Source organism: Panthera tigris, chromosome A2, assembly GCF_018350195.1.
Source record: "Panthera tigris isolate Pti1 chromosome A2, P.tigris_Pti1_mat1.1, whole genome shotgun sequence".
NCBI lineage: Eukaryota > Metazoa > Chordata > Mammalia > Carnivora > Felidae > Panthera > Panthera tigris.
This window is the reverse complement of record NC_056661.1, coordinates 93,153,033-93,166,191: the sequence shown is the minus strand read 5'-3', so window position 1 is coordinate 93,166,191 and position 13,159 is coordinate 93,153,033. Positions and strand designations below refer to the sequence as shown.

The window sequence follows — 13,159 nt, the reverse complement described above, 5'->3', positions numbered from 1 at the left end:
GGGCTTCCTGTCAAGAAGAGGAACAAATTATGATTTCTAATATCTTGGTGGTGGTGGTGGTGGTGGTGGTAATAAAGAAAAGGATTCGGGAGAGACAAAGCTGCATGGTAAGCTGATGCATGTTATCTATTCTTGTGGGCCACAAGGAGAATAGGCAGCTGGGCCAGGATTAGAAGCTGCTGGCCAATGGTATACTGTCAACTCATTTTAATTAGAACATGAAAAACGTTGCACTTTCTCTCCTTTTTGCAGATGCTACTACCTTCACAGATGGGGATAATGGAAAGTTTCTGGTGGAATGTGAGATGAGGTAAGAGGAGGAGAAGGGAGGAGGAAGTTGGAGGAGGTGGGTCCAGTGGGGTGATGGAGCCTTCTCTTATTTGATAACATGGACTCTATGCAGGTCTTCCCAACTTTGGATTCAGTAGCATCATGTTGATAGCTTGTAACTGGTCACAGTGGGAGTATTTACACCATGCAAATTGGCAAACACTACAAATAAGGGCTATTTCCTCTTGAAGAACCAGTTGCTACACAATTACCAGTATATTGCTGAGTGTGCCTATGGGCCTAGAATCTAGACTCAAATACCAGCATATTTTCCTATTAAAGAAAACAGGTTCTTGTCTCTCCATATCCTGGACATGAATTCAACTTTGTGGCTTCCCTGGAGTTGATGGGAATGGAGACAGTCTATGGAAACCTCATAATTGCATACATACATGGACACTCTGTTCCACATCCAGCATTAAGGCATCTATCTCCTGTTTTTTGGAAAGATATCTCCACCACCAAAGGAGGGAAAACACTTCCCAACTCTCCCCTTCCCTTCCCCATTAAAGAAGAAAATAGCATTAGAATTAACTTTGCATATTTATATATTAAGAGTAAAACCATCTGTATTTTTATTTTTATTGTTTAGCTCATGAATAACACTTGCTTTTTATAACAGACATAATTTATTTTACTTTGACCAACAAATTGTTGCAAATGTTTTTTCTGCCCAGTACTTACATGTACATATGATAACAATATCCTGATTTTCCAGTCCATCTCTATATTTTGTTTGGAGTTGGCCTGCTTCTGGCTCTGGGAGTAGGCAGTACTTAGATCTGGCCAAAGTCATGGTGGATGGCTCAGTGGGCATGTGACCAATCAAGGGTCCCAACATGTGGAGGCAGTTGCAGACATTGTGGAGAGACAGGCATGTATTTTTCTGTACTGGGTATCAATTTGGGAAAATATAATCCAGTAGCTGCTAGGGAAGGAGATTCTACTCAGAGCTTTAGTCCCTGGATCCAACAATGCCTGCAGTCTTATTTACTCCTAGATTTGATAGCTACAGAGTGCCTGTAAAAGTTTTTATTGGCTTAAACCAGATGGAGTAGTCATGCAACCAAAGGAGTTTTAACTGATACTATATGTTTTACAATTAAGAGAATTAGCAATCTTTCAAAAGAAATTGATGACAGCTCTTCTGATGCCAAATGTTGATATTTTCAGTACAAATAAATTGTGTGCTTACTTTTATTTTTTCTTAGTATTTCCTACAAAAATATTCCAAAATATTTGCTTTATAATTATAAATAAACATGTATTTAACTAAAATAAACAGACTTTATTTCAGACAGTCTGTATACTGTCTTATGTAGGAGCGATCTTCTTTGGCTCATTCACAGTTTTGGCTGCTCTCACCCTTTGTAAGGCTCCTCCTCGAATAGGCAGTTTTTTAAGAGCAATGTCTGTATCAGCCAGAGGTCCTCCCAGTAATCGGGCAGGAGTGCTTTCCACTGTTACTACCCGACCAGAAGGCACCTGGAAAAGCAAAAGGTATATATCTAAGAGTTCATTTGCAAAATTTCCCAATAAGAGAGAAACCCATTCATCCTTTAGCTGACTTTGGAAAAGATACCAAATTATAGCAGTTTCTTGGAAATCCTGGAAGGCTGATCTGGTCTAAACCAGTACTGGGTGAGAGTGGAGGTACTTTAGAGATAAATATGCCTTAACTATGGGAAATGTGACCAGTGAAAAGAACAAATATGAGACAAAACCCCATGGAAATAACATTCTATGGAGACTAAATTCAGTATCTACTAAGAAAAGTCATGAAGCAAAAACCCTTACCGTTGTGTTAAGGCCTTTAATATCTGTCCTATGAAATATTGCATTTGGAGGTTGCCCACTGTATCTAGAGGATTCTATAGCTTTTTCCTGAAGCCTCTTTGCTTTCTGAAGATTTTTAAATTAGAAAGAAAGTAGTATTAATTTCTATTAAAGCATTAACTATTGTACTTAGAATGAAGTATATGAAGTACATTTAATTGTGCCTGGCTTATACTTAGACTGTTCATTAAGTAGCCCTGTAACCTACACTTACTCCCTTAGGCTAAAAAGATCATTATTAGTAAGTTATATCTTTTATACGATGCAGAAGACACCAGTCACCTAAAACCATTACTGAAATTTCCAGAGGTACCAGTCATATATGACCAAGGAATAAGGCGGTCCTAAGGAAATCATGTTCAATTTTTAGCACATAATTTAATAAGCTACTAACTTGGGTGATGCATATTTTCAAAATATTTTTCATAAATTAAACTAATCAGAACACTTAAATGCTTCAAACAGAATAATATAAATTGTATAATTTGTTGCACTTATATTAAAAAATTTTTAAGTTTATTTATTTATTTTTGGGGGGTGGGGGAGAGACAGAGAGAGAGAGAGCGAGCAAACGAGCATGCACACACAAGAACCATGGAGGGGCAGAAAGAGAGGAAGAGAGAATCCCAAGCAGGCTCTGCCCTACCAGCACAGAGCCTAATGTGGGGCTCAAACCCATGTACTGCGAGATCATGACCTGAGCCAAAATCAAGAGTTGGACACTTAATCACTGAGCCACCCAGGTGCCCCTGTTGCACCTATAGTTAAACTCAATAGTTGAAGCACTGCCACAGGTGAAATTCAAGGTAACAAATGATCTGCATTCTTAAACAAATGAGGGGATGATTTTCATTAATTATTCCTTAAAAGTACAGATAGTTGTGAGGATGTTTTATAAGTTGGGAAGAATTTTTATTGAGAAGGGGGAGACATGGTACCTCAAGTGAGCTTTTGTTCTTAACTTTGGTTTTGCTACCTTAATGTGGTTTCACTATTTTCAGGGCCTAACTTAACATTCAACAATTTCATATCTAGTGGAAGAACTGTAACATTACATAAAAGCATATCCAAAGTATTAATGGAAAAAGTGGGAAAAGTTTATGTATAAAAAAAGTTTACATAAAAGTATATCCAAAAGTATTAATAGAAAAAGGAGGTTTTGGAAATACTTGCTGCTTCTCACATATCTCAAGTAAACATTCAACATTATAAACTTTTTAGATTAGTTTCTAACTTATTCCTGAAACAGCTTACCACATTTTTCCAAAGGGATGTTTCTTCTCAATTCTCATTTAAGCTTTAATATAACGTTACTTTTGACAGTCATGGAAGGGAAATACCCTTAGGGGAGAGAGTACAGACAATTATTTTTTCTGTCCTTCACTCTACTTCTTAAAGAAATGACCAATGAATAAGAAGACTCAAAGTGGAAAGTAGGAGCACATTTCTCCTGCTCATTGCTGGCTAACTATCATCTCCTTTATGCAATCCAGGAAATCATCCTTGATTCCCATTGCTAGATCAAATAAAACTCCAAGTAGCGTCTTCTGTAATATGAAAATGCATAGTTTCACTTATTATGCTACATTGCGTGTGAGGATCTAACAGTGTTGGTATTCTATAGAAAGGTCAGCAGAAGGGGTGCCTGGGGGGCTCAGTCAGTTAAGCGTCTGACTTCGGCTCAGGTCATGATCTCGTGGTCTGTGAGTTTGACCCCTGCATCAGGCTCTGTGCTGACAGCTCAGAGCCTGGAGCCTGCTTCGGATTCTGTGTCTCCCTCTCTCTCTGCTCCTCCCCCACTCATGCTCTGTCTCTCTCTCTAAAAAAAATGAATAAACATTAAAAAAAAAAAAAAAAAGATCAGCAGAAGGGCCAAATGAATATTCCTGAAAAAGTCTGTTTGTCTGAGTTGACTATTTGTTGTGGATATCACAAGATTTTAAAAGTCCTACCTTTAAAGTTTTAGCATTTGATGTTCTGGCCAAGAAATTTTCCCATGATTTACTAGCCAGTTCTCTTTGCTTGTGTGTGGCTTGTATCTGAAATGAGAAAGATAAGTAAGAATTCCAGTTTCTATGGAAGAATACCAAAGCGCTTTTTTAAAGCCCTTACTTTGAAGGAAGACCTAGATTTTGCCAATGTAAATTTTAGAATGACTAGCACAGGATTAGAATATTCAGAGTTCAGCAAAAGTCTAAATATGGAGGAAAAATCCTTCCTTCACTATGTGGCTAAGGTTTGAACTGCTTTCCATGAAACGTAATATAAAACTGTTGTTATAAAAATATAAAATATAAAATAACAATAATCATTCTCCAAAGACTGATTGCTTTATGTGATTATCACTTGTGAAGACACATCATAATCCAGAACAAGCTAAGTAAATGACCCAACGGCAAATTCACGGGAGAAAATAGATTCCTACTGCCATTGATAATAGTTTACGCGAGGTTACTTCAGGAAAACTACTAATTTGTGACTGTAGCAATTTAACACAAGCAGTTTTGTGAGAGTGCCGTGTTGGTTGTGGTGATGCAGTCTAGGGAGGTAACCACTAACTGCAGGCTACTTCTAAATTATAGAAACAATTCTCAACAGGCTATTTACTAAATTATAATCAGAGGACACATGCCCTTAGCATATATTATTAAATTTACGAATTATGAACCTAAGAGTATTTAATTAAACAACTACTTAAAAATAAATGGGGTCAAAGCCATGATAACACATCAAAAATAACCAACAAATCAACAGTTGTTAGTCCACACAGCAGACGTTCTACCATTCTACAAAACTAATGAGGCAGCAGGACTTCCAAGAGGGCTCTCCCGCTTAAGAGAAATAAATTACTTAAATGGCAACATCTATGCAATAAAACCTCTTAAAACTTTCAAGCAAATTGGTGTCTAAGATGGAGCAGAATTCACAGGTGGATGCAGACAGAATTCCTACTAGGCTGTAGATACAAACATTTAATAGACTATGTGAAAGATCAGACAATAGAAAACTTTGGAAATCACCTTAGAGAGTTGTAAACATTTAATTGTAATCATAAAGGGTCACCAACCAGAAGTGGGGAATCTGCATCACCTTTGTATCTGGAGACAAGCTAAATAGCTACTTAACCTATTTGTTCAAAACTTCTGTTGTATTCAGTTTCTGACTGAACACAAAGCTTTAGGAGAATGGTTTATATTTTCCTGGAAGGTTTTTCTGATTAAAGTCAGAGGCCAGCTTACCTCTGGATTTTTAGATAGAACATTCATTGTAAGTTTTATGGTACTGAAATGAGGATGAAGCTTTATGGATATGCCTATGGTTGGCATGCCAGTAAGGGCCTATCACAGAGGGATGGATGAGGGCCAACTTTCCCAGTGAGGTTAAATGTACAGTCACAGAGATACACTATCAGACACAATTTGCCAAGTGTATACCCTTAAATAGACCACAATTTTTGGAACTGACATTTCAAAAAATGTATCTCAGTTGTCTATTTTTTAAAATGTAAGCCTGTAGAAATCAAATTACAATGCCATAAATTCATACTGAATATAGTAATTGAATCTCAGGCTCTTAACTCCATGGTTTCTTTAAAAATTTCACAAGAACACTGAAAATAACTATAAGAAAAAACTACACAATAACTCTAAGTGCTGAAACACAAATCAGGCAAATATATCCTCTGGTCAACTAGCTTATACAATGAAATTATCTTCTGCCTTAAAAGTATATGTGACTTACTTTTGCATATACTTTTTGTTCATTTTGCACATCTTGGTGTGCTTGGCTTTCAATCATCTCACTTTGAAGAGAAGCAACCATCTTTCCAATATTTTCTGATGCTGTTGTAATAGCTTCCAAAATTTTTTTATCTGTAGTGACTGGTCTTAACTTTTCTAATTTTATTTCTTCATAGATTTCATTCCATATTTCTCCAATCTGTTATAATAAAGTTTAAGTTTAAAAAGTTAAATTAACCAAAAATAAATGATATAATTTTAGGTAATCCTTTATTTGGGTGGTTGTTCCAAAGTTAACATCTACTGAACTACCCTTTCCCATCTTACTACTTGGGAATAAGTGCATTGGGAATAATTTGAGGCAATAGTTACATTTGAGTATTCAGAAGTAATTTATTAAATATTTTATAGTGATAAGGTATTTGTGGATGAGGCTCTACTATCTAAGTCTAGTTCACTGTCATTGTCACTGCCCTCTGGTTTATAGTCACACTGTTTTCATAGTTGCAGAAACTGCTGCTTTAGTCTCATCCTCTGGAACTACTGATGTTTTCCTCCCCAAACCCATGTATTAAAAAATGAGTTAAGGAGTGCTTGGCTGGCTCAGTCCATAGAGCATGAGACTTTTGATCTCAAGAGTCGTGAGTTCAAGTCACACACTAGGTATGGAGCCTACTTAAATAAAACAATAAAGAATATAAATTGCTTGAAAGAAAAAAAAATCTAAGGCTGAACTTGTAGGACATTGAGCATGGGGATTCCTGAGAATCTAGAGTCCTGTCTCTTGCCCCTTATTTTCTACCTAAGACTGAATCGTAAGCTGTTAAAACTCCATGGTTTCATCATACTGACAGCTCATATTCTAGGTTGTCTGGAAATTAATGTGCTTGAGTATGCTTATATTTGCAGAAAATTTATATATCCAGGATTGGGAAGAAAAGGAGCTTAGTTTTCATTTGAAAATAGGTTTATTCATTGGCAACATTCAAATATATAATACTAATATTAGTAGAAGAAAATGTACTTAAAAAGACGTTGCTGACACTTCAAAAGCATTTATTTGCCAATAAAGATATAACCATCAGGGTGAGCAACCTAATATCCTTTAACTGATATTTGATTACCATATAAACTAATAATAAAATCTTTAATAAATATTAATTGATTTTAATAAGCAATAATTCATTAATAATTCAATTAATTATAGCTCCTAATGCTCTATAAACAGAAGAAATTATATTTTAAAAATTCTGTAAAACTTCTGAATGCCTCTGTCAGTAACATCCATCTTCTTTTATAAATAGTTAGATGAAATCATATCCTATGGAAAATAGCCAGTTAATTAATTGCATGTTTCTGGAACAGTATCAGATGCAAAATGGAAAATAAAAACTATACAGTACATGGTTGACTGCTTACAATACATGGTTGACTGCTTACAACTATGAATATAGATCTTTTATTTCCCAATTGATTTTTTTTGTCATATCAGAGTGTAATAACAAGATTATAAGAAAGTACTCACTTTAAAATCAAGGTATCTATGTATGATACAAAGAGTGACAAAATCTTCAGCAGATAGGCCAGGTAAATTTTCAAAATCTAAACAAAGTTTATAAAGAAAGAATTACTGTAACAAAGCAAGTAATTCCAAAAAAAATAATAATAATAACCCCATATATCTATCATAAAAACTAATGCAAACAGTTATTTTTGTTTCATCTTGATTATGGAAAAGTTAGTTTTGTGAGCTTTTGGCTTCCTCCTATAAGAAACCTCTGCCAGGTCATCCTTATTGAGTCACTGCTGTGGTCAAGACAATGATACTGTATTTTCAGAGACTGAATAATGTTTGAGTACCTTTTCCCTTAATAGGAAGCAAGGACTAGAAAAAAAAAGAAAAGGGAAAAAAAGAAGGACTTTAAAAATGCAAGTATTTCAGAATTCTTGTGTTTAAGCCTAATCATCTAAACTAACCACTTGTAATCCTGGCTGCACCTAGAACTGCCTGGGGAGCTTTGAAAAATGCTGATGCCTGGGCTCCATACCCAGAGATTCTGATTCTAATTCATCAAGGGTGTAGGCTGGACATTAGAGTAACAATGAAACATGCATTTATCTGTATCAGGGGACTTTTTGATCATGTCTGAAAAATAGACTCCAAAGCAAAATGAACTTGCACACTCTGCAAAACAGAGGCTCTTATGAATGTGACAAGTAGCTTCTTACCTAGTTTGCCCAGCACAGCATAAATTTTTGCTCTGATATTCTCGGCAACATCCATAATTGCAATAGTTGGGCAGTTTGCAGGCAGTGGCATGATTTTTTGCTCTTCTTGGAAACTAGTAAATAGAGGTTTCTTTGTATCTACTCATTGCATATCATGAAAACACAGAAAGGACAGGTAAAAACATTAGTAAATTAATTTAATTTGAAATTTTACTCCAGACATAGAATATATATTATAAAATAGTGCATTGTATATGGTTATTCTTGTGAAAGCATAAGTAATCCCCATTCTATGGCAAAATTTAAAGCTTTTTTATTATTTACGTACAATATGAAAATTTCACAAAATAACTATTTTAGGGGTGCCTGGGTGGCTCAGTCAGTTAAGTGTCTGACTCTTGATTTTAGCTCAGGTCGTGATCTCAAGGTTCATGGGTTTGAGCCCTGAATCGGGCTCTGTGCTGACAGGGCAGAGCCTGCTTGGAATTCTGTCTTCCTCTCTCTGCCCCTCTCACGCTCTTCTCTCTCAAAATAAATAAATAAACATTAAAAAATTACTTTTGGGGTGCCTGGGTGGCTTAGTCAGTTAAGCATCTGGCTCTTGATTTCAACTCAGGTCAAGATCTCACAGTTCGGGGTTCAAGCCCTACGTCGGCCTCTACAGTGGTGGCGTGGAGGCTGCTTGGGATCCTCTCTCTCCCTTTCTCTGCCCCTCCCCTGCTCATGCTCTCTCTCACTCTCAAAATATATAAATACACTTAAAAAATAAAAGTGATTCATCCTTATATACAACACCCAGCGCTTCTCTAAGTGCCCTCCTTAATAGCCATCACTCATCTAGCTCATTCCCCCCACCTCCCTCCATCAACTCTCAGTTTGTTCTCTATCATTAAGAGTCTCTTGTGGTTTGTTTCCCTCTCTTCTCTTCCCCCACCCCTTTCCATATGTTTGTTTGTTTTGTTTCTTAAGTTCCACATATGGGTGAAATCATATAGTATTTGTCTTTCTGTGATTGACTTATTTTGCTTATTGGTACAATGTATTTTTACTCCACGTCATTGCAAATGATATTTCATTCTTTTTGATGGCTGAGTAATATTTCACTGTATATATATACATACTACCTCTTCTTTATCCATTCATCAGTTGATGGACATTTGGGCTCTTTCCATAGTTTGGCTATTATTGAGCATACTGCTGTAAACATTGGGGAGCACATACCCCTTCAAATCTGTATTTTTGTATCCTTTGGGTAAACACCTAATAGTGAAATTGCTGGATTGTAGGGTAGATCTATTCTCAGTTTTTTTGAGGAATCTCCATACTGTTCTACAGAGTAGCTATACCAGTTTGCATTCCCACTAACAGTGCAAGAGGGTTCCTGTTTCTCTGCATCCTCACAAACACCTGTTTCTTGTGTTGTTAATTTTAGCCATTCTCACAGGTGGGAAGTGATATCTCATTGTGGTTTTGATTTGTATTTCCCTGATGATGAGGGATATTGAGCAACATTTCATGTGTCTGTTGGCCATCTGGATGTCTTCTTTGGGAAAGTGTCTATTCATGTCTTCTGCCTATTTTTCAACTGGATTATTTGTTTTTTGGGTGTTGGGTTTTATAAATTCTGTATACATTCTAGATACTAACCCTTTATCAGATATGTCATTTGCAAATTATCTTCTTCCATTCAGTCAGTTGCCGTTTAGTTTTGATTGTTTCCTTCGCTGTACAGAAGCTTTTTATCTTGATGAAGTGCACGTTTGCTTTTTGTCCCTTGCCTTCAGCCACGTGTCTACTAAGAAGTTGCTGTGGCCAAGGTCAAAGAGGTTGCTGCCTGTGTTCTCCTCTAGGATTTTGATGGTTTTCTGTCTCACATTTAGGTATTACATCCATTTTGAGTTTATTTTTGTGTGTGGCGTAAGCATGTGTATGGTGTATGCATGTCACTGTCTGGTTTTCCCAACACCATTTGCTGAATATACTGTCTTTTTTTCCATTGGATATTCTTTTCTACTTCGTTGAAGATGAACTAACCATATAGTTCAGTGCATTTCTGAGTTTTCTCCTCTGTCCCATTGATCTATGTATCTGTTTTTGTGCCAGTACCATAGTGTCTTGATGACCACAGCTTTGTAATACAGCTTTAAATCTAATGTGGATGAATCTTAAGAACAATATTGAATAGAAGAGATCCAGTTGTGCTTGGAAAGGGTCTATGAGTAGGGTCTTTCTGGGGTGTTTACAATAGATCATTTCTCTTTGTTTTTCCTTTAAAAATCATTCCTATTGTGGTTTAACTTACATGCAATAAAATAATTGTAACATTTTATATATGTATTACATATACATATGCAATGTATAATGTAAACTGTGTATTAGTCACATAGATGTTGACTTTATAATAATTCATTAGACTATTCATTTGTAAAAAAAAAAAGTAAACTGCATGAATATGAATCAACAGAAATGTGCAAAATACTATACAGGCACTCTATTTATATCCCCAATTTTATCAGTAAATGAAATGGGTTGAATCTATTTGTAAAAGCAGGTAACTCAAAGGAACTTCTTTAGGACATGGTGTTAGGTTTTGTTTTGTTTTGAGTTAAACAATATAATCAAATACCACTTCCTGAAAATATCTATAAAAATATGAATCTGCTGATAATATACTTTTCTTCCATTCATTCAGAATTTATGATAGCAAGTTCTTCAAACTCTTGTGAAAAGAACCTTAAACAAAGGGGTGAAAGTTCTCATACTTCCCTCATATCTTAAAGATCTCTTTCTAAAAATATGGGTGAAAGATGATGAAGTCCTATGGATGTAATTAACAGGGTGGTGGCTATTCTAACAATATTTTATTATATATTTGAAAGTTGCTGAGAGTAGTTCTTAAAAGTTCCATCACAAGAAAAAGATTGTAACTGTGTGGTGACGGATGTTAACTAAACTTATTGTAGTAATAATTTTGTAATGTATAAAAAACTAAAAAACTAATGCAATGTAAAATTCAATTATATCTCAATTAAAAATATGCATCTAATTGCTATTATAACAGTTATAAATACACTTACCAATGATCATCCCATGTTTATCACGTTTTACTCCTAGTTCTTTTTCTTCCTTTCTCCATAATTTAATTAAAAGACTAGCAGCTGTCTGGTCCTTCTTCCCTCGCCAAGCATTAACATGAGCCGTAGTTTTGGGATTATCACAAAATTCAACCATTATTCCAAGTACTAGATTACAGAATTTTTTTTGGTTCAACTTTTGCAAGGAAACAGGAAAGAAAAAAATGCAATAAATTTTAAAAATTATTACCTTCAAAAAAGAAAACAAACATTTGTATTACTGATCAGTAACTTTCTTCTAAATGACTGCCTTAAAATTCAGACTGAAGTATGATTTGGGACAATCTCCTATTAAAAAGTATGTTTTCAAACATTAAGAATTAGAAAATATAAAAAGAAAAAGATTCAATATAATTCTCATATAGTCATGAATATATGTCATGACCAAAATGTAATGATTAGGTTCAGTCAGAAAAAGAGAGATTATAAAAATAAATGAAAATGTTCATTTTAGGTAGAGCAATGGCAACAGTACTATACATAGTTCACTGTATTTATAGGATCTTTCCAATTTACATGATTTATTAAGGTTTATAAAGACTCATATTAACTATAATCTCATTGTGATTAAGAAAATAACTGATGGTAATTGCAAGTGGAAGTCATATATGAAAATAGATACAAATGAGATGTAATTTTGTATTTTGAAAATCAGCATCCAAAACAGTAAGCATTTAAGAAAAATCATCAAGCTATTCCTTTGTTTTGCTACTAGTTTTCAGCAAACCAAAATTTAGGTATAGAAAAGTCCATCCACAATAATAGCCTCCTCCACACAATAATTTGCGTCTGAAATATTTTTTGTTGATTAACTCATAGTATACCACTAATAGAATATAGCAAAGGAAACATGTAACCTGTTGTTTGAACTGCAAACATTATCAGTTTCCTCTTTTATAAAATGAAAGATTATAATATTACCTGCTTTAAAGAGTTATTATGATGAATTATACAAGACTGCCTGGCACATAGAAAGTTCTAAATAATATGTAACATAATTAGCAATTATTGCATACTGAATAAATATTTTAGCAGATTGTATTAAGCAGAACTCTCAACTGAGTTTTTTATTCCTATACATCACTTTCAGGAAAAAGGGGCAAATGTCAAAGGTTGGAGTTGATCTAAAAATTTCATTAAAGAATATTTTTTATCTGTAATTAACTTGATTGGTTTGATCCACATTAAGTACAATCTAATAATTATATTCATAATAATAGAAAACACTTACATGGTAAAAATATGTCAGGCACTATTCCAAACAAGTGTGTATGTGTGTGTATGTGTCTGTCTGTCTATACACACACACACACGTGCACACGCATATATAATCACTCATATAAATCTCCCAACAGTGCACGGGGTAGATACTGTTATCTCTTTTATAGATGAAGAAACATATTACAGAGATGTTAAATACTTGTCCAAGGTACACAGCTAACAAGTATTGGAGGCCTCAATCAGACTGATTGCAGCCTATGCTCATAACCATTGTGCTATATATGGCTTCTCCTAGCAGTCTTCTTCATGCCTTTCCATCAGAGAAACCCTAGTGGTGAAGGAGAGTGAACACAATTGAGAAATGTCTGTGAAGTCTTTTATATAATCTTAAATATTCCTATAGAATTTATTATTTTATAATTATTTTTAATGTTGATTTTTGGGAGAGAGAGAGAACACAAGCGAGATCATGACCTGAGGCTTCACCAACTGAGCCACCCAGGTGCCCCTATTATATAACTCCCTACTTTTGAGTCTTTAAATAAAAAGATTCTAGGAAGATATGCCAAATTAATTCTGTGACTTTGAGAATCTCCTGACACATCACCATGTGTCTCTGGGCACACCTGTACTCTCATCAGAGAAGCATGGTGAGGTATACATCATTTA

At 34.9% G+C, this 13,159-nt stretch overlaps 1 protein-coding gene and 1 long non-coding RNA gene across 8 annotated transcripts in view; one reads left to right on the top strand and one right to left on the bottom strand.

The window, feature by feature from the left end:
- Positions 1–13,159, top strand: part of LOC122233505 — a 48,907-nt gene continuing 35,748 nt past the window's right edge. Inside the window, exons 1-2 of the long non-coding RNA XR_006211059.1 lie at positions 1–107; positions 253–310. This is a non-coding gene — a long non-coding RNA (uncharacterized LOC122233505). The remainder of the gene's footprint in view (positions 108–252; positions 311–13,159) is intronic.
- The window catches only part of CFAP69 (cilia and flagella associated protein 69), a 61,373-nt gene continuing 49,811 nt past the window's right edge, over positions 1,598–13,159 (bottom strand). For all 7 annotated transcript variants that reach the window (XM_007076754.2, XM_042965904.1, XM_042965911.1 and 4 more), the window contains 7 exons: positions 11,213–11,405; positions 8,136–8,273; positions 7,432–7,508; positions 5,908–6,105; positions 4,119–4,205; positions 2,128–2,232; positions 1,598–1,815 (listed from right to left, as the gene is read on the bottom strand). In XM_007076754.2, coding sequence (XP_007076816.2) covers positions 1,645–1,815; positions 2,128–2,232; positions 4,119–4,205; positions 5,908–6,105; positions 7,432–7,508; positions 8,136–8,273; positions 11,213–11,405 — 969 coding nt within the window. In that variant the 3' untranslated portion in view covers positions 1,598–1,644. The remainder of the gene's footprint in view (positions 1,816–2,127; positions 2,233–4,118; positions 4,206–5,907; positions 6,106–7,431; positions 7,509–8,135; positions 8,274–11,212; positions 11,406–13,159) is intronic.